The following is a 19,793-nucleotide window of genomic DNA, read 5'->3' as shown; positions in this document are numbered from 1 at the left end:
AATTGCATTTTATTGTACTTTTCATATTGTAGTTATAATCCCCTGGTAGAGGAGAAGAGAAGGCCTCATGGCCTTATCTCTATCAGATTAAATAAATAAATAAATGCTGCTACTACTACTACTACTACTACTACTACTACTACTTTCTTGGAGCAACAACTGAATTAACACTACATTAAAAAGAAATACGTAGGCCTATTGTTTTCATGCATTTCCTGTAGATTCTCGTACAGAGTAAGATTAAAGCAAGCATTTTCAATTACATCAGAAAAAAAATTCATCGCCACATTGTCTTCCCTGCTCGCCTTAATAATAAAGGTCTCTTGTTACATGAAGACTATAGTCGTGTATTTGAATCGCACTGAGGCTATCTGATGTACAACTTATTTCAATTTAACATCTGTTTCATTTCACGATGTCATAAAGTTTTAATGACACCATGTTACAGGAGCTCCATCACCTGTTTGTGTGTGCATTTGTGCAAGGTTGAAATTATTTCAATGGAGGGGGGAGAAGTGCTTAGTAAAATAAATATATTTTCTCTCTGCAACCGACATCAATAAGAATGGCGACATTACCATCTTTAAAATAAGTATTTTCTTTAGATTTTGTTGTTTCAGACGTATGAGCCCTTGCTATAATTTTTTATTTAGGTATATTAAAAGTAGTTGCACCTACCTGAACCACCAATTCATTCACGAGTGGATGCGTGGTCACGTCGGATGTATATGTACGTACTTATAGTGACTGTTGTTAATGCTGTAGCAGTCTGAATAAATCATGCAAACGTCTACCTTCGGTAGTCTTCGCCACTGTGATACGCTTGGCTTAAGGGCATTGTACGATAAACATGTCTTGGGCATTATCTGATATGACCTTGGCAGAACACAAAAACTCACGCATCGTTCGAGTGCGCAAATATTCCAGTCCGTTCCTCTGCTTGTATCTCATTTTAATATAAGCACCTAAGTTCTGCATCAGTGTCCTAAATTGCCACACTATCTCAAATATTCCTTCTTGGTTAACGGTTGGTGCTTCCTGATAAACACTTCTTGCCGAGTAGGGAAGGAAGTAGCAGTGTTGCCAACTGCAATTTGCGAGAAACCACTACACGCTTACAAAAACTCACCAAATAATGTCATAAAACCCACAAGATTTTCGTTCCTATAGGTTTTTTGCACTTAATTGTTAAATAATAGGCAGATAAGATATAATAGTATGAATAATCATTAAAAATTATAGCAACATACAGCACTCCGTCTTAGTGCAGCCCTAACTTCAAAATTTACTGAAATATCCATCCTATCTCTAATTTTGGTTTAATGATAATAGCATACTTTAAGTCCATTTCTGAATTTCACCAAACAAGACATAGACCCTAACATTGATGACGCGAACTCGGTAATTCTTTTAACAGGTTTTTATTTGATACCTCTTTGTGCCAGAAAACTTTACAAGTAGTAGTAATGCTGAAATTTTTTTCGTTTCATTATGTCCATCACGCGCCCCTATACTTTAAAGTTTTCAGTAACTTTTTCGGCTCTACTGAATTAAAAAAAAAAACTTGATTTATTGTAGAACATAATGGAAACTTAGTCTAGCAACATTTTTCAGTATTTCCATACATTCATAAAGTCTTTTCAGCAGTTGCTTGATTGGAGGAACAACGAAAGAAACTCGCCGTCATCGAATTAATTTCTTACTTTCTGTAGAAAGGCTGTGTGTTCTGTTTTCAGTTCCAGCCATTGGGTTGTTATGCGGTTAACTGCAAGTACATTGATAGACATCTAATATTGCAAGAGAAGTATTTTGAAAAGATAATGGTCATCGTCGAAAGAGTCGTAAGTGTTTTATATGCAATCTGCCTTACAGATGTGTTTGAGAATTACTGCAAAATCACTCAAAATTTCCACTGGCATTAAAATAAACTAGATTTCTCACTGCCCACCGTTTAATGAATTTTAGCCACTGACAGAGGACAAAAAAACTAGATTTAGTGAGTAAACCACTATGTTGGCAACAGTGGGAAGTAGGAGAGTATTAGCTAGTGTAGCCAATTAAGCGACAAGTCACTAAATCTGGCGACTTTGAACTGTTTTTCGGCGACAATTTATTTTAAATTGTCTATTGCTAAAATTGGGATTTAGCGACTTTTTCAGCAATGTCTAGTAACAAAACTAAATTTTCTTAATTAATAATAAGGAATCTAGTAACTTTTGATACTACTATTCGGCGACTTTCCGTACACTTCAATTGGCGACACTGGAACTAGCTGCATGTTACATCATGAGAACAGTGTCACCAAGTCAGCCAATTTCCAGGTGATTCTGATAGATTTAAATTCCTTGAAGCCGGAAAAGATCTTTGTCAGCCGACAGCCAAAAAATTGGCAGATTTTTTACATTGCTTAATTGATTTCATTATTTAAGCAGTGGAAATTATTAACTGGCTACGTCAACTAACTAGTCAATTTCTACACTGTTTAAAAGCAAATTAAATTTTAATCGTACGATGAATGCGAAAAATAAAGATTAAAAAACTCCCTGTAACTCAAAATTCAATGTTTGGAAGTTACGACAGTATTATTCTAGGGGTTCAATATATAAAAAAGCATTTTTAAACGATTTGATAATTTGTTTAATTAATAAAATAAAAAGTGCATAATGAAAAGAGAGTAATGCATAGAACAACATAATCTCTTATCATATAAATTAAACATTATTACAATTTTACTTCAAAGTCACTTTTCTAAATATGCTAAATTGTAGTTTTACACAATTGACGAAAATCGACTGGAAACTCAACGATTTTAAAATTATCCTAGCTGACAAAATTAATTAAACTCTATATAATTTTATTATCATCGTTCTTTTCAAATAATTGTCCATTTTATTGATGTCAGACCTATTGTTGATCGCCATTCAATAGCTTACGAAACCTTTCTGGTTTCTCACTTGTACGGATTTGGCAAAAAGTCGTTCTAGGATAATTTCCCGGCAACACTTATGAAGACATAAACATATCACCTTGACTACTGGGGAAGAACGCTTCGCAATAAATTCCTCAATTACCGCATTCCCTCCGTAACTGCTTCAGGTATACATAAGGTTAAAAGTTATGAACTAATATATAAACGGATATATTCGTACTAACGCTAATCACCACACAAGAGACTTTTACCTTGCAAATATTAAAGTATTCGTAACTCAAGTCATGAAATGCAGAACACCACAAATTCACTTCGAAGACGTAAATGTGAACTACAGTTACACTTTAAGAATTATTGATATCACAGTATTCGTTCCATTAAGTTATTAAAGGATTTTATTGATCAGAGTTGGAGGGTGAGCCGAATCCCCCGCCTAATTAAAGACAACACATAACGAAACATTGTACTACCTTCAAATTTTGTCATAGACGAATAATAGCAGGTAAATTTTTCTTGGAGCCATCTTACTCATTGGAAAGCTTCTTCACGTGCCTTTAATCTACGAAACGGATCTCACAGCTTTATTTTCTTCCGAAGGAATCCATGCTAAGGATTTTTATCGTTCTTAAAAATCATCGTCCTAGGCTGGATTTTAACTTACGAACATAGGATTCAAATGAAATCTTTTCAATCAACTGATTTATTATTATTAAACAATTTTATTGTAAAAAATATGAAGCAGATATTTTGAAATGTATAAATATTCAGCGACGCCTGTACTTAATTTAAAACACTGTAATTACAGCAAATACCTGTGTCCTAAGAAAAGATTGGAGTAATAAAGTCATTCCGTTATGCTTTTTTTCATACTTGTCATGTGACAGGAATATTTTTATTTCAAACTGAAACAAATTGGCTTTTCTTCTAAAAAGTTATTATACCGAGTGATTCTGTGACGTTATTTAAAAAAATTGAAGTTCATGGAGGAGATCATTTTGAACAACTTTTAATTTCCACACAACCGTGTCCAGTAGCGATTCGTTTGGTAATTACAGAACGTGACACAGACAAGAGTTCCTATATTGACTTGTTAATTATGATCTCCATTGTTGTTTAGTCAGTTGTCCGAAGACAGGTTTGAAGCTCATAAGTGACACCAATAAGACATCTCTCACGAGACAACTAAGCCAGGAGATAATGGCAGTAGGGTGGTCAATTTCTTTCCCCTCCATCATCCCTAAACGTCTGTAATAAAGTCACAGAATCAATCTGTATTTCATTTGCACTCTCCCACATGAACTGAGAGGCATTCAATATGAACAAGTTTAATTGTATATAATCACCCGCAGAATTTTTAAAATCGCATAAGTACTCTAACAAATTATAAGAAACGCGGATTTAAAAAAAAATAATTTCCAGTCATGTGCGAAGAAGATAAAGCCAGAATTATAATCACACCCATTACCGATTTTCTCTAGATAGTTCGTTACTCTTTGATTACAACTACCTTCACCTCAGTGGATCACAGCTCCATCGTCGCTTACGTACTGATTACACACTATCCTTTAGCACAGAGAAGAGGTCATCTTCGATGGTGACGGCGAAGAGGCTGGGAGCGAGAAAGAAGCGAAGTTTAAACTATGCTGCATTATTTGCTTTCTTGCTATGTAGTAACAGTTGTAGTATTCAGGCCCTCTTAGTGACCTTAACCCTAAATGGTGCAGGGGCAATGGTGAACCCCGAGAGAGGCACGGTTGAGGGATTGGGGTCGCCCTCAGGCACGCTCAGCCAGAACTCCTGCGTGATAGATGTGAAGAACAGGAAGACGATGCTTCGGGCTAGCACCTCGCCGATGCACACCCGCTTGCCCATGCCGAACGGGATCATCCATTCATCCTTGACGAACTTTCCGTCAGCATCCAGGAAGCGTTCGGGTCTGAACACATCGGGGTCGCCCCAGTGCTCCTTGTCTTGGAAGAGACTGTACAGGTTCACCAGCACCGTGGAATTCTATTAAAACAATGAATAATACGACATATATTATGTTCGATTAGACAGTTGTCATTCCTCTATATTATAAAACCCCTTTCTTACGACCATTAAAGGCTGGTTCACAATAAACTGGGGTTCCCGGTTTATTGTGAACCAACCTTAATACTTGAGAGAAAAGAACAGTCGCTTGATGAGACAAACTTCTCAAAGGAGAATGGAATTTGAAATACAGTACATGGTATCCATTAGAACAATGGCCTTTTGAGACTTGTACATTAACTCTTAAGTATAATTGCAGATGCACAAAAGTTATAACCATTATTTGACGTATTTTTCAGCGTTATTACGAATCATTTAGGGATATTTCAAGGGATAGACATAACTTTTAGGTGCAATTTCCGTTTCTGCGCAAATATATCTTGGGACTATGTGGTTAGATTTTACTGTTTCTGATAATAAGTAATCTCATTACAAAGAAACATACAGTGCACACTTAAGAGCATACCTTGAGTAAATTATTTCTATTGACTGCTAAATAATATCGGTTATCATTAGAGTGATCTTTACAATGACACATACAGTGCACATTTAATATCATCGCTTGAATAAAATATTTCCCTTGCTTCTAAACAAACTGGATGAACACTTTCCTTTGTCTTAAGGCGCTACATGGACCAACACTAGTCTCTCTTACATGGAGTACCTACATAACTGTGTAGTGAGAACGTTGCAGAGCCACCGCAGAGATGACACAGGACTAGTACAAAAAACACCCAGTCTCTGGATGGAAAATAAATCTCTTCCCACACCGGGAATCGTACCAAGAACGCTTTATTATGTCGTCTTAAAGGATGGGGAAACACCTTTTATTAGACTACTAATATTATGGTCATATGTCAGGACAAAGGTTAGTCTTCTCAAAAGAGTCAAATACGTTGCTTTTATGTTTCAAAACAAATCTGTCCAACTGAGGAAAGTCGAAAACAAAAATGGTGTTACGGTATGAAGAAGTCTTGTTTACCTTCCCATTACACGCTGCTTTCAGAAATGAATGTAACAGCAATAGTGAAGACGAACTCAGAATATCAAAAGAAAAAGGAGAATGATGATGCTGATATTTATGATGATTAATACAAAAATAAATCTGCAAGAGAAGGCTAAGAGAACAAGGATACAAATTTAAAAAAAACTCGTTATTAAGTCGTCTCATAATTAGAGGCCGAAATGTCATGAATCTGACATCTGACCATGCTGAACGTAGTGCGGATATCTGTCGTCAGCTTATCGCTAACTTCATGGATAATATATTTATCAGAATAATTGTAATATGTGATCAAAAATGTGTATATAAAAAAAACAATTCTGACATCTCAAGTCGTTAAAATCGGTCGGCCCCAAAGTAATAGTATGTTTCTGGTGAGATTTTGAAAATGTGATTCACTGGGAGTTTGTTCCAAACGGACATGCACTCGATGTAGATATTTATTCTCAACAGCTAGAACGATTGCATTAAGTTCGGAGAAAGAGATGTCCGGCATTAGTTAATCGAAATAGAATTCTCTTGCAACAGGACAATGCAAAATCCTATACAGCTGGAACAGCCATAACAAAAAATCCCGAATTAGGAGGAATTAAACTGCTACCACACATGGCATGTAGACCTACCTTACATCAGATTACCGTCTGTTTCGATCCATGGCTTAGTTCCTGTGTGGAAGATATTTCCAAAATTTGGAAGTCATTGAAATTAGTATCATCGAATTCTTCGTATCAGAAACCAGAAACAGATACCGTCGTGGGATAATAAACCTCACTCAAAGGTGGCTCAAGACCATAGAATCTAATGCCTTTTATTTTGAAGGTTAAATTACTTTCTTGTCACATCACACGCCAACTCAAATTTTTTGCTCCAAAACCGACATTACTTATGAGACAGTATCTGTATTATTTACCTTCAAATGCCGAGCTCGTTAGTGCATTTCGTCCTCACTCTGCGATAGGCTAATTATGATAATTTACATTTACATGTAGCGAGGTTCTCTGGTCTTGTGGTCACTGGTCAGATTTGTTGAAGGCCATCTTTGTGATAAATATAATACAGGGTAAATACAAGGGTCACATCGGTCCTTAATGGGGGGATATGTATTTCCATTTTCCTTTCTGCAACCGTAACTTGTCCACTCGATTTGTAACTACAGAATCGCTTCCACCTACCACCTGAGCCACAGTGGAGAATTTCTTGGTGAATCCACTGAAATAAAATGTTTGTGCTGAAAGCTTCGTTTTACCTTTGGGATGAAGTGCCCGCTGATATAGGTGTCCCTATCGACGCAGTGCGGTGGTGTTACGGGTGCGATTGTACACACACGTAGCAGTTCTGTTAACACCGCCTCCACGTACGGAAGGCTGCAATAAATGAAGTAAAATATCAAAATGTTTGCTTTATGAGTGTATAAGATGTAATTTAGTATTTGAATTACTGTTCAAGTTACATTTTGCAAGCCTCGTGGTGGAAATGTAATCTAATTAATATGCTTCTTTCACAATTGCATGGGGACTGAGTCCAACCTAATTCCTTTTCACTATTGTTATATTATCTCCAGTCATTTTGAGGAAACTAATTTTGCCCCAAGGGAAATTTTAGCGTCAAAAAATCCACTGGATTCTTTTGTTTCTATTAACAAAATTCAGTTAATAATGGAATATTTCTTAAAAAAAATGTTCTAAGTTGAAAAATGTAACTTTAAAAGGTAAAATAAGAATGGAATAGTAAATAACATTTTATAAAACAAAGTCCATAAGAAATGATCTATATGAAAGTGAAAATGTGTTTTTAAGGTCAGTGATGACTATAATAAGGAGTGACAGGATCTCAAATGAAGAATAAGAACTAGGTTACATATTGTCAGTTTAAACGAGTGATGAAGTTACAGGAGAATGGAGAAAGTTACACAACACAGAACTGCACGCATTGTATTCTTCACCTGACATAATTAGGAACTTGAAATCCAGACGTTTGAGATGGGCAGGGCATGGAGCACGTATGGGCGAATCCAGAAATGCATATAGAGTGTTAGTTGGGAGACCGGAGGGAAAAAGACCTTTAGGGAGGCCGAGACGTAGATGGGAGGATAATATTAAAATGGATTTGAGGGAGGTGGGGTATGATGATAGAGACTGGCTTAATCTTGCACAGGATAGGGACCGATGGCGGGCTTATGTGAGGGCGGCAATGAACTTTCGGGTTCCTTAAAAGCCATTTGTAAGTAAGTAAGTAAGTATATTGTTAGATATAGAAATAATTGGTTACAACATATTAAACGAATGGATAATAATAGGTTGCCCCCTCAAATACTAAATAATATCCCCTCATGAAATTGGATTTTTTGCTGCCCTAGGCAAAGGTGGCAACAAAACCAGAAATGAAACCGCAGGAGATTATTGGATCTAATGCTTGGAAGAAGAAGAAGAAGAAGAAGAAGAAGAAGAAGAAGAAGAAGAAGAAGAAGAAGAAGAAGAAGAAGAGATGTTGATACTGGGTTAACGTGCATTATGGTGTATTGCACTGCGAGATAAAAGGACGATAATGATGACAATTTTTTTTAATTTATAAGATTATAACACAGACATACTTGGCTCTGTCCTCGAGGGTCGGTCGTCTGTCCCTGCCTACTACGGCGTCCAACTCCTTCTGCACCTTCTTCTGCACCTCGGGATACAACACCATGTATAGCAGACAGAAACCCAAGGAACTCGTCGTGGTCTCCCCGCCTGCAGCGAACATGTCTAGACAGATCGTGATGAGGCCTTCCTCTGCAAGTTGGAGTTCATTAATTAGACACAATTGATGTTTAATAGTACGCCCATTCACTTATTTAAACTGATTTTCGATAAACTGAAAAAGATCAGTATGTGTGTTTCTGTGAATCTTCATTTAAAACTTTCGAATATCTTGTGAACGATCCTGATTGGACCGAAAAAAGCGTTACTAAACAAACAAACAGAGTCTACAAATACTACTTTAACGCTGATTTTTGTTGCTGTTCTTGAATTTAGTTCTTATTTGTTGAAAATAACCTATATTTTTGTCTTGTCTTTGCCGCTTGTATGAGTATGTTCGTTACAACAAATCCAGAATGAGGAAGTTAACCCAATATTTTATTGAAACCATTGCGTTTTCCAATATTTTTTACATTTACTGTCGTTAAAATGATCAAGTATGAAGATAAATATAACTACTCTAAATCATTACAGTTCTGAAATCGTCTCCTAATTTCAAAACTGATCAGATTTGTTACTATTTATTAAAACTATGAATTACCGTTACGAAAACTATATTAACATACCTTGATCAAATACGAAATTCCTTTGTGATAAATCATATAATAATAAACATGAACTCTAATTTGCTTTGAAACATTCATGTTTACATTACCTGTGAACGTGGAGACTGGGTTGTCGTACTGTCGCTTCATTTCCTTCAAGTAAACATCAGTTAAGTCTCTTGGGTTATTTTCGTCCAGTGACTTTTCGTGTTCATTGATTGATTGCTGAAAATTAACACAATTTATACTACAGCAGAATAAAAATTGTATTATACGAAGATGAGATATTAGCTTAGCTTTACTAGGACTGGATACAGCAAAAGTTCGTACACCTACCCTTTGTGAGCCCTATATCCGATGATCTTGGAGAGAGTAAGCGACATTTGTAAAGTGATCTTGATCTTTAATCTTGAGTTGAGAAAGAACATGTCGACCATACTTATAGATTAGGAAAAGGTTCAAGTAGACCTGTCTTAGTGAGTTTTAAGAATACACGAATCAGCGAAGTTATTCTGAAAAATCTAGGAAGACTCAGTGGTTCAGGAGTGAGAGCAGAATTAAATATTATGCCATTTGAAGTAGGAAATAGAAGAAAAACTGTCCTTATATGAAAGTAGCTAGAACGAAAGGTTATTTCACTAAAATGTACGAAGATAAGCTGAAATTGAATGGAAAATTTTATGATCTGGAGTTTTGCTTGAAGGACAAAGATCACCCGAAATTTGATTACACATATCAACGAGAAGAACGAAAGAGAACGGTGGGCAGATTCCAAAGGAGAAGAGGACAATTTTGCACAAGGAAGAAATAGACAGCCGGCAGTCGATGATAAGTATTCATGTAATAGTTGCAGTAGCAGTAGCAGTTGCAGTAGCATTTTGCCTGACAAAGTTAAGGCCGTAAGGCTTTCTCTTCCACTATACTAACTATAACTACGAGTAAGTATATACTAACTTGTACAACTACGTTAAACGAGGGAAAGAACAGAAATAATGGAAAAAAAGTTATCCCAACTGCAAGGACGAAACAACAGGCAGTCGCAGGTCACCACACATAACTGGAGGGGTTAGTAACGAGGTCAGGAACCCATATAATAACGAATGGGAAAATAAATATAACTCGACATGGTAAAGGAAGCAGAAACAGTAACATGAACATGCAACTAAAAAAAAGCGCTTTCAGAATAAGAAGGCATATAAGGTGGAGATATAGTACCGGTACTATACTTCGAACTATACCGCCTTGGAGCTGAGGTAATAGTTCAATACAAAACCAAAATGTTGTTTGCGCCATTTTTGTCTCCTTAAGCCACGATACGCGGTCGAACATCTGTACCAGCGTCGTGGTATTGCCACTGAAGATGGAGGAGCATTCCTCCGAAACATGTCTGGCTTTTAACTGATTATATTAATTTTAATTTAATTTTACAAAAAGTGTTCATACAACTGTAATAAATTATTTCTTTGTATGCTTAATATCTCATTTATGAACACTGTTGAATTTGGCCTTACTTGTGCAAATTCAATGTTTATCTTTGTTTTCTGGATTTTCGAAAATGTTTGATAATATCTGCGTACATTAAAGTGGTAAATGCCATCGAAGAAAAAGTGTTGCAAACTTTTATTTTCAGCTAAATTTATGAATGTATGGGTTTGTTATATAAAAATCTCCCTTATCACAAGGAAATAAGATGGTTTTCGAGAAGTAGGCCTAATGTGTTGAAAAGAGTTTTCCAGTTAAGAGCAGAAATTTTAATATATCTTAAGACTAGAAGTCGGAATATAATTCAAACCTATTTTTCAGTTCTCTTTGGCTTCTTATACTAGCCTTTCTTGCTAATAATTTTGAACCCTCAAAACACTTTCAGTAGTAGTTTGCAAAGCGAGGGATAAAATCAAAGGATTTATGAAGAACCTTATTTCTGATCGGAATAACTTGACAAAAATAAAGTCGATTCATTCCAGTGTATTCAAGAGCTCACGGAATATATAGCTATGTATGATAGGGAAAATTCTGAATTTGTTTTTATGTAGGCCTACATGTAATTAAGTTTACACAATTTTAAAGAAGATCATTTGAGTATTTTCCGGAAGAAAATCGAAACAATTACAACAGTCACAGATGGATACTGAATTCGTTTTTAGACAGTTGACTTCAAGTGGTTGAAATTCCAACAAATTTGACGAAAAAATTCATTGAAATATGTGGTGATGAAATGTTTTCCCCAAAGCGCAGACATCTTTGGATTGAAAGAATGCAGCTCTGGGATCCATGAGGATATGTAAAAATATTTATAAACTAGTACAAAAAAGTACCAGTCAGTTGATTCATTGTTAAATGGTCGTGCAGAAAATCACTAACAAGCAGAAGTGACTGCCAGCTCACTTACTTATAAACTCCTACAAAAAAGTACCCGTCAGTTGATTAACTCTTAAATAGTCCTCCAGAAAAGCACTGACAAACAGAAGTGACTGCTAGCTAACTTACTTATAAACTCATACAAAAGAAGTACCCGTCAATTGATTGACTCTTAAATAATCCTGTAGAAAAGCACTGACAAACAGAAGTGACTGCTAGCTCACTTACTCTGAAGAAGTCTTGCAGGCTCTTGAGTGTGTCCATGACCTTAGTGTGTCCTAGGAAGCCCGGGGCGATCCGTTTGAGTATGGGGAATATATTGATAAGAGTTCCAGTGGGATTGCCTGCACGGAAGGCCTCAGTGAGCCTGTTGAGAAGGTCCTGCAGACGCTTATCGTTCCGTTCGTACCTGGTGCCGGCAATCATTCCCCACAGAACGTTCAGGGTGGACACGCTGAACAGTCCGGTCACCTGCATCATGTTCAATTTATCCAATAAGTTAAGTTTATTTTATAGATATTCAGCTGTGCTAGTCTTATTGACATGAAGCATGGCATCATTGAAGATATTATGTTGTACCAATAATTAAACAACATTCAAAATCACAGCGGCGAGGCGTGAACTAATGAAGATAGTACGGTATCGGTATGCTTATTAATATTGCTATTAATTATTTTATGAATGTATTTACGGCATTTATTTATTCATTCATTCATTCATTCATTCATTCATTCATTCGAGGTTTGTGACATGTACAAAGTGATATAAAAAACTGGAAGAAGTATAATAATATGACAAAGGTCTAATAAAAAATAGAACAATAGTTCTATAAAAAGTAACGGAAATTAAACAGGATTTTTTTTCACACGAAAGTATTAAAATTTACAACTGGCAAAGAAATGGATTCTTAATATTGAAATAGACTCCTTAAGTGCAGCAATTACGATATCTAATAGATATGACTTCTGTAGATGTAGTGAAGTCCAAAACTGCACCAAGCATTTGGGTATACTTCTCGTGCTCTAACCATGAAGTGGTTAGGTACAGCTTACAGCAGTAAAATATTTGGAAATATTCAACATTTTTTTCCTCCATTACTGTATCTTGTACAATAATGATAATTGGTATGTGTAAAAGATTGTCCTTCTGCTATATGAAAAAAATATTTTTACGGTTTAAAAAAATTATATATATATATATTTTTTTTTTTTTTCAAAATTCATAATGGTGGCAGTTCACTGTGCAGTGATGAAGCGTTTTCCCTCATAACTCATAAATTTCTAACTTTTTCATGTTCTCTCTCTTTTATTTTATTGCTGAAACTCATGTTTACAATATCATGCTCTTTCAACTACATTTCTTAATAAATAATTTTTTTTGTGTTAGCAGAAAATACTGATATTTGACAATTTTTTTAATGAATTTATTTTTATCAGGCAATCTATCAATGGTAGAGAAGTGATTTTGCATCATATTGTAGATATTACATGCATAAACACACACAAAAAATGTCATCACAGAATGTTGAATAGTTGTTGAGTTATGTGGGAAACGCTTCATCACTGCACAGTAAAATGAATTTAAAAAAAAAAAAGTAAATATATTTTTTTAATCATAAACATATTTTTTCTTATAGCAGAAGAACAGTGTTTTACACATACTAATATTCATTATTGTACAAGATACAGTAATGGAGAAAAAAATGTTGAACATTTCCAAAATTTTACTCCTGTAAGCTGTACCTAACCCCTTAAGCCAACAACTTTCATAGTAATTGTATTTGTTTTTATAGTACGTGACAGTAAGCTCCTATATGCTCTAGAAAAACCACAGACTTCAGAATATTGTCTAAAAAAGATGTATTGACATGCGTCTCAGGTGAATTTACAAAACCTGTCTGGTGTTTATTAAATGTAACGTAGCTATGAAGACTTTTGTTAAGTGCTCTCTCTCAATTACTACGCGTATAAATGAGCAAAGTGTTACTGGGCGCCAGTTAGTACATTTTTATCACCACCCTTGTAAATTATAAATGTTTATTTTGTCATAAGGATTGGGAGTACTCGCTCAAAAACAAGCAATTTTGTTTCGATTATTATTGATATTATGTCTGAGGTTATGTTATTTTTAATTGTCATTACAATCACATGATCCGATCTACTTGTAGTATCAATTGCAACTTTGAAAGTTGCTTCAATAATTTCAGTTTTACTGATTGTATTATTAAATGTTTCCTCGAGCTCTACAGAATCGACTTCACTAAGCTTCCGTGTATAATAAGTTCGGGTAAACTCATTTTCTGACTAGAAAATATTCGAAAAATAGTCATGAATTGTGAACCAGATCGCTCATCCTCTGATCATGTAGACTGCCTCCTTTCTGGAACTTATACGTAAAGTATCTGTGCTACAAAACTTTTTTCTAAGACTGTACAATATCCGAAGATACGATTATATTTCACCATTTTTCGAATCCTTATCATGGCTCTGTCTCAACGACCGCAGAGCTTTACACCGTCTTTCTCTTCTATTTCAAATTCTGCGCACCTCAACCCCAAGTTATCTGTCGTCTCGACTCGTGTATTTATGCATCAATCATAACCTAAATACTCGATCTCAGATCACCGGCACATTGAGTATACCTAATCACAACACTTCACGATATTTTTCATTATTCATCGTTTCAATTTCTCGTCATTGGAACTCCCTACCTCATATCTTAAAGGGCTGTCAGACATCAACTACTTTCAAAAGCCGGTTGTCAAATAGACTGCTTCGATACTGATCGATTTTTATTTTTTATACAAACATTTTCTCTATTATTTTAATAATTGCTTCGATTCACATTGTTGCAATACTGTTTGACACTTAGAATTACATGTAACTAAGCTTGTCTCAATTTTGCTATTATTATTATTATTATTATTATTATTATTATTATTATTATTATTATTATTATTATTATTATTATTATTATTAATCTATATTGCTCCTATACTGCTATCATTTTTATATTTGCTATTATTCTTATACTGGTTGAGTGGAAGAGAAGGTCTTTTGGCCTTAACTCTGCCAGTAGAAATAAATCCTTCATTTCCACCCATCCCCCACTTTTGAATTTCAAACTACACCCCCTATTGTCAAGAACATCATTTTAAAGGGGATGATATTATACATACCCGTCTACCAAAAAAAAATAATAATAATAATTCGGTCCATCTATTTCTGAGATAGAGCCAGAATTAATGTATTAAGTAATGAATTAAAGTTTAATTGGCATTATACAGTATTATAAAGATAAACAAACCTGTTGCTTGCCTGGTATAACTGGAGTTCCTGTTGTCGTGGTATCGTCCGGTGAATTTTTTTTTTTAAGTTTATTTTATACAGCTTTAACATCTTAGGTCATATCGCGGATGTAGAATATTTGGGTATTTATCAGTATGCCTGAGCTATTGTTGTGATTCTGTTTCTTTTGTAATTTGTTATAATTGACATATATTCATTTTTAACTCCTGTAATCCTATTGTTGTTGTTTATCGTTATTCATTAAATGATAAGTTTCTGGCTCTTTCTCAGAAACGGATGAACCGATTTAACTTTTTTTTTTTTTTGGTAGACGGATAAAGTCTATCATCCCTTTAAAATGGTGAGTCTAAAGATAGGGGTGCAATTTGAAATTCAAAAGTGGAGATGAGTAGAGGTGAAGAGATGGAACAGAAAATTTAATCAGGAGTGATTCTGAACTTTTCCCTCCCCTCGCGAAAATTAAATCGATTTATTTTCACTCAAAATCATATTCCCTACACATCTAAGATTATTCAAATGGGATGTTTTGAAATGAATACACAGAACATCCATTTAAGTTCTCTGTAAGTCCTGATCATCGCCATGTATTTCCTTACAGAAAGATAGACACATAGAATAATACAATTTTATGTGCAGTCTTTCAAATATTCAAACTTGTTCTTGAGTAATTTATGACTAATTCATATTTTTCTTCCCGCAGAGGTAGGTACTTCACTGCTAACCCAGCATTCTCCTATATTTCCTATTTTCTGTCTTCCTCTTAGTATAAATTGTCTAAAATTAATAACACTGAAGGCACTAGAAAAGTTTATTTTAAGTCTACATTGAAAAAGAACCAGTGTCGCATAGTTAGAGTCCTGCGTTTGATTACTTTGAGTACAAGTTAGGTGTGCATGGATCATTGACCTATACTGGCTTCGCTTGGAACGGAGAGCTCTGACTCGTCTCCCCGCACCGTTTCGTGTGTTTACATCTGCTTATTTCTATAGGCACTGAACAATGAGAATAATACTCACGCACAAAATATACGTCACGTGAATTTAATAACAAACTAAATATTTATTTAAAGCCACCTTATGTGAAACAGAAGATAATTCTCACAATAAGTGAAATGCGTCTAAATTCTAGACAGACTTATTTTTTGTTTCACAATATATTTTTCACCTAAACAGTAGAAACCAATGCTCGTTATTTTTAAATTGAACTTTTTAAAATGAATAAATAGTTTATCAAAGTGGAAATGAGTTTAGAATTAATATAAGTTATTGAAAGGATTGAGATAAATAAATTAATAAATAAGCAAATAAATACTTACTTGCTTTTAAGGAACCCGCACGTTCATTGCCGCCCTCACATAAGCCCGCCATTGGTCCCTATCCTGAGCAAGATTAATCCAGCATCTATCATCATATCCCACCTCCCTCAAATCCATTTTAATATTATCCTTCCATCTACGTCTCGGCCTCCCCGAAGGTCTTTTTCCCTCCGACCTCCCAACTAACACTCTGTATGCATTTCTGGATTCGCCCATACGTGCTACATGCCCTGCCCATCTGAAACGTCTGGATTTAATGTTCCTAATTATGTCAGGTGAAGAATACAATGCGTGCAGTTCTGTGTTGTGTAACTTTTTCCATTAACAAATAAATAAATATTTAAATAAAAATAAATAAGTAAAAATAAATGGTGGAAATTGCAATAGGACAATCAATCACATTAAAAAAAAAACAAAATTATTTACACTATCTACTTACTTCACATGTCTACACATTACGAGGGAATGCAAACATTTTAAGTGTTTCAAATTAAAATTTTCCCCTTCTTCATAATAAGATATGTTTTATACTATCCCAATGAAGCGTTCCGTAACAAATCCTTTTATTAGAGCACTGATCTCCAAGCACCTATCTTTGTTTTGTTTTGGCATATTCACTGAACAGCAGACCCGTAGTGTGTACGCCGCACTGTACTTCATAATATGTATACTGTTGTGGATTGCCCGGAGCCTCTAGGTAATCATGCGGAGGATTCTACACATAATCTACGAATTAAGATTGTTTAAGAGAAATAACAAAAATCTAGCGAAGAGTTGTCACAATCTACTGCATTAGATGAATTTAACTCACAAAGCTGATTCTGAATTGTTGGCATAATTTTACTAAAGCAAGACGTTAAACACTTCTAAGAAGATATTCTTCAAACTCATAACTAAGTAAAATTCCAGAAAATGTATAATTTGATGTACTCACCTGCATAACTTTGAGATCCTTCATGTGCAACAGAATATCTTCGACTTCGTCCATAATGAATCCTTCCATCGATTTCTTTCCGAAGCCAAAATCTCTTAGATGCCTTAAAGTGAATCTCCTCTGTTCGACCCAGAATGGACCATCAGAGAAGAATATACCTAGACAATAAATTGTTTATCAGTAACAGATATGTTTGTTGAAAGAACATAAGTAAGTGTAAAACATGTATTCGTCTCAAAATTATAAATCACTTGCATAGAACTTTACAAGGAACATAATAAATCACAAATTCGTGTAAATATCCCCTACTGAGTTCAAGTAAATAGAATTCTCTCATAATTTTATGCTAATTTAAGAAATATCTTCTGCTTGTTCAGTTTCGATTTCAAATCGTTGAATGTAACACCCCTCTTTTATAAAAAGAGGCCAACCGACAAATCATTGATTTTATAGTACACGCAAAAAATTTCTCTCTTTAGTCGAACTTCTCTCTTTATTGCAAATGACCCATTTGAGCTAGCAAACTTACATAATATAAAATAGACTAACGACTATTCTTAGTTGCAACAATGACATCTTTCAGATTTTAAAGTTTACTAATAGTTTTTAGTATATCTATATCTTTTTAGAAAGCTCACTTACATAACAAGGCGATAACAATCCAATGCTCTTTAGATTGACTGTCTTTGGATCAACACTATACTCTCTCACAATGTGAACCTCTCCTCCAACCATGTGGTCAGCACGATGCAGAGTAACCGTAGAGACGTCACAGGGCAAGACAAGACAAGGGACAATCACTCAGTCCCGTGGGATGCAGTGAAATCTCCGCTCACGACGGGAGTCGAACCACGGACCGCTTGGTTGAAAAGCGTACATTCTATCTACTGAACCACATCGACAGACAAATGAAGTAATTTCAATGAATTAAATATGAATTTATTTTATTGGCGTGACTCAGATGTTACCAAGTTTCTTGCCGAAGGATCTCTCTCTGAAGAAATCGCCATCCGGTCTGATTTGGAACTCTTCTCTTCGCAGAACTTCCAGCACTTCTCTGGGACCACAGATCGCCACTGCAGTTCTGGGGCCTACAAAGAATCCCACCACTGGCCCATACTTTTGGCGCCACTCCCCTGCCATGGTCACGTGCGCTAGTTTCTTCGGCATGGAAAAAATAGAGCCCAGTATGGGCAGATACGGAGGACCTGTGGGATTGTGACATGTGAATTTTCATGTGCAATTAAATATAAGCGTCATTGTTCCCAAATGTTTGTGTTTCTTTACCTGGTGGGAAGTCTTTCGGCTTCATTGTCATCCAGTGATAAACCAAAAGAAGGATTACAAATCCCAAAATCAGTGCGACTGCCATATCGTTTTGTTTGTATTCAGGTCACTGTAAAACAAAAGTAGTTAATAGTATACTTCTTTGCTATGGACTGTTTATGTTACCAACTACAGTTCCAAGTTTTGAACCTGATCCGGAGCTGCGCTCGAGCGTGAGTTCGATTTCCTCTCGTGCTGATTATGTGGTTGGGTTTTTCTGAGGTTTTTCCTAACTGTAAGGCAAACGGCGATCTGTGGTAAACTCTCGGCCTTATCTCACCAAATATCAGCTCTCACCAATTCCATCGACACTGAATATCCTAGTAGTTTATATAGCGTCATTAAATAGCCAACTGAAAATTACTGTAAGATATTAATTGAAAATACTTGTAATTATACTTTCGACTTTATTTCCTCCTCCTTAAATATCTCCTCCCCTTTTCTCTGAAAAAATCCTTATCCAAACTCTTCTAATGCCGTTATTTGATTACTCCGATGTTCTATTAACTTATATAACTTCGAAATTAGTCATAAAGCTACAGCGTGTCCATAAAATGTGCTTTAGATTTATATGCAACATTCGGAAATATGACCATATTTCACCCTACTCCGAACAGTTGTCGTGGCTCCGACTTGAGAAACACAGAAAACCACATTCACTCTCGCAGTCTTGCAGTCCTAATAATGTCTGTCGTTATGGTAAACGTACTTCTCATAAACTAAGCACACAAAGTCAAACAAATAGTGCTGCGCTTACTTATTATATTTTCTGAGAATTAGATAACCTATTCAGTTTATTTTTATCTTTTGAGGTGGCTGTGTTTTATTCCGTATCAGAATCCTTCATCATCAGCCAATAAACCAAGCACAATTCCTTGGTGAACCTCGAAGTGTTTTGTATTCGTATATAGGCAGAGACGTAAAATTGTATTTAATTACACTATAAATAAATGTATTTGAGTAGTTTTATATGGTTATTTTTAGAATAGATTATATTAATACTGGTACTGACAACATTCTCTCAAGATTTATCGAGTTTCGAGATAAGATAAGTTTCTGTTTAGTTTGAACAAAAAAGTACTATTCTAAGCTAAGTGACAAACATGATTTACCCTGCTTGTGTGAAGTAGCACACCAAATACGGCGGACATTTTCTCCTTACCTATCGAACTAATTTTGCATTTCCAAGGCGTTGATATTTTCCAGCTGAGAATAGGATTGAAGCTGCAGTGAATTGATAAGTTGCAGTTGTGGACTAACCGAATGGAAAAAAGTCACATGTCGCATCAACATTTCTTCAGAAATT

General features: G+C 35.3%; 1 protein-coding gene across 1 annotated transcript in view; it reads right to left on the bottom strand.

The window, feature by feature from the left end:
* LOC138692739 (uncharacterized) overlaps positions 1-19,793 on the bottom strand; it is a 55,520-nt gene that overhangs the window by 30,055 nt on the left and 5,672 nt on the right. Inside the window, exons 2-9 of the mRNA XM_069815932.1 lie at positions 18,449-18,557; positions 18,130-18,369; positions 17,162-17,319; positions 11,833-12,075; positions 9,357-9,471; positions 8,554-8,734; positions 7,210-7,327; positions 4,619-4,939 (exon numbers count right to left, since the gene is read on the bottom strand). Of these exons, the coding sequence (XP_069672033.1) occupies positions 4,619-4,939; positions 7,210-7,327; positions 8,554-8,734; positions 9,357-9,471; positions 11,833-12,075; positions 17,162-17,319; positions 18,130-18,369; positions 18,449-18,533 (1,461 nt within the window). The 5' untranslated portion in view covers positions 18,534-18,557. The remainder of the gene's footprint in view (positions 1-4,618; positions 4,940-7,209; positions 7,328-8,553; positions 8,735-9,356; positions 9,472-11,832; positions 12,076-17,161; positions 17,320-18,129; positions 18,370-18,448; positions 18,558-19,793) is intronic.

This window comes from Periplaneta americana, chromosome 17, assembly GCF_040183065.1.
Source record: "Periplaneta americana isolate PAMFEO1 chromosome 17, P.americana_PAMFEO1_priV1, whole genome shotgun sequence".
Lineage (NCBI taxonomy): Eukaryota > Metazoa > Arthropoda > Insecta > Blattodea > Blattidae > Periplaneta > Periplaneta americana.
This window is presented reverse-complemented; position numbering and strand designations above follow the sequence as displayed.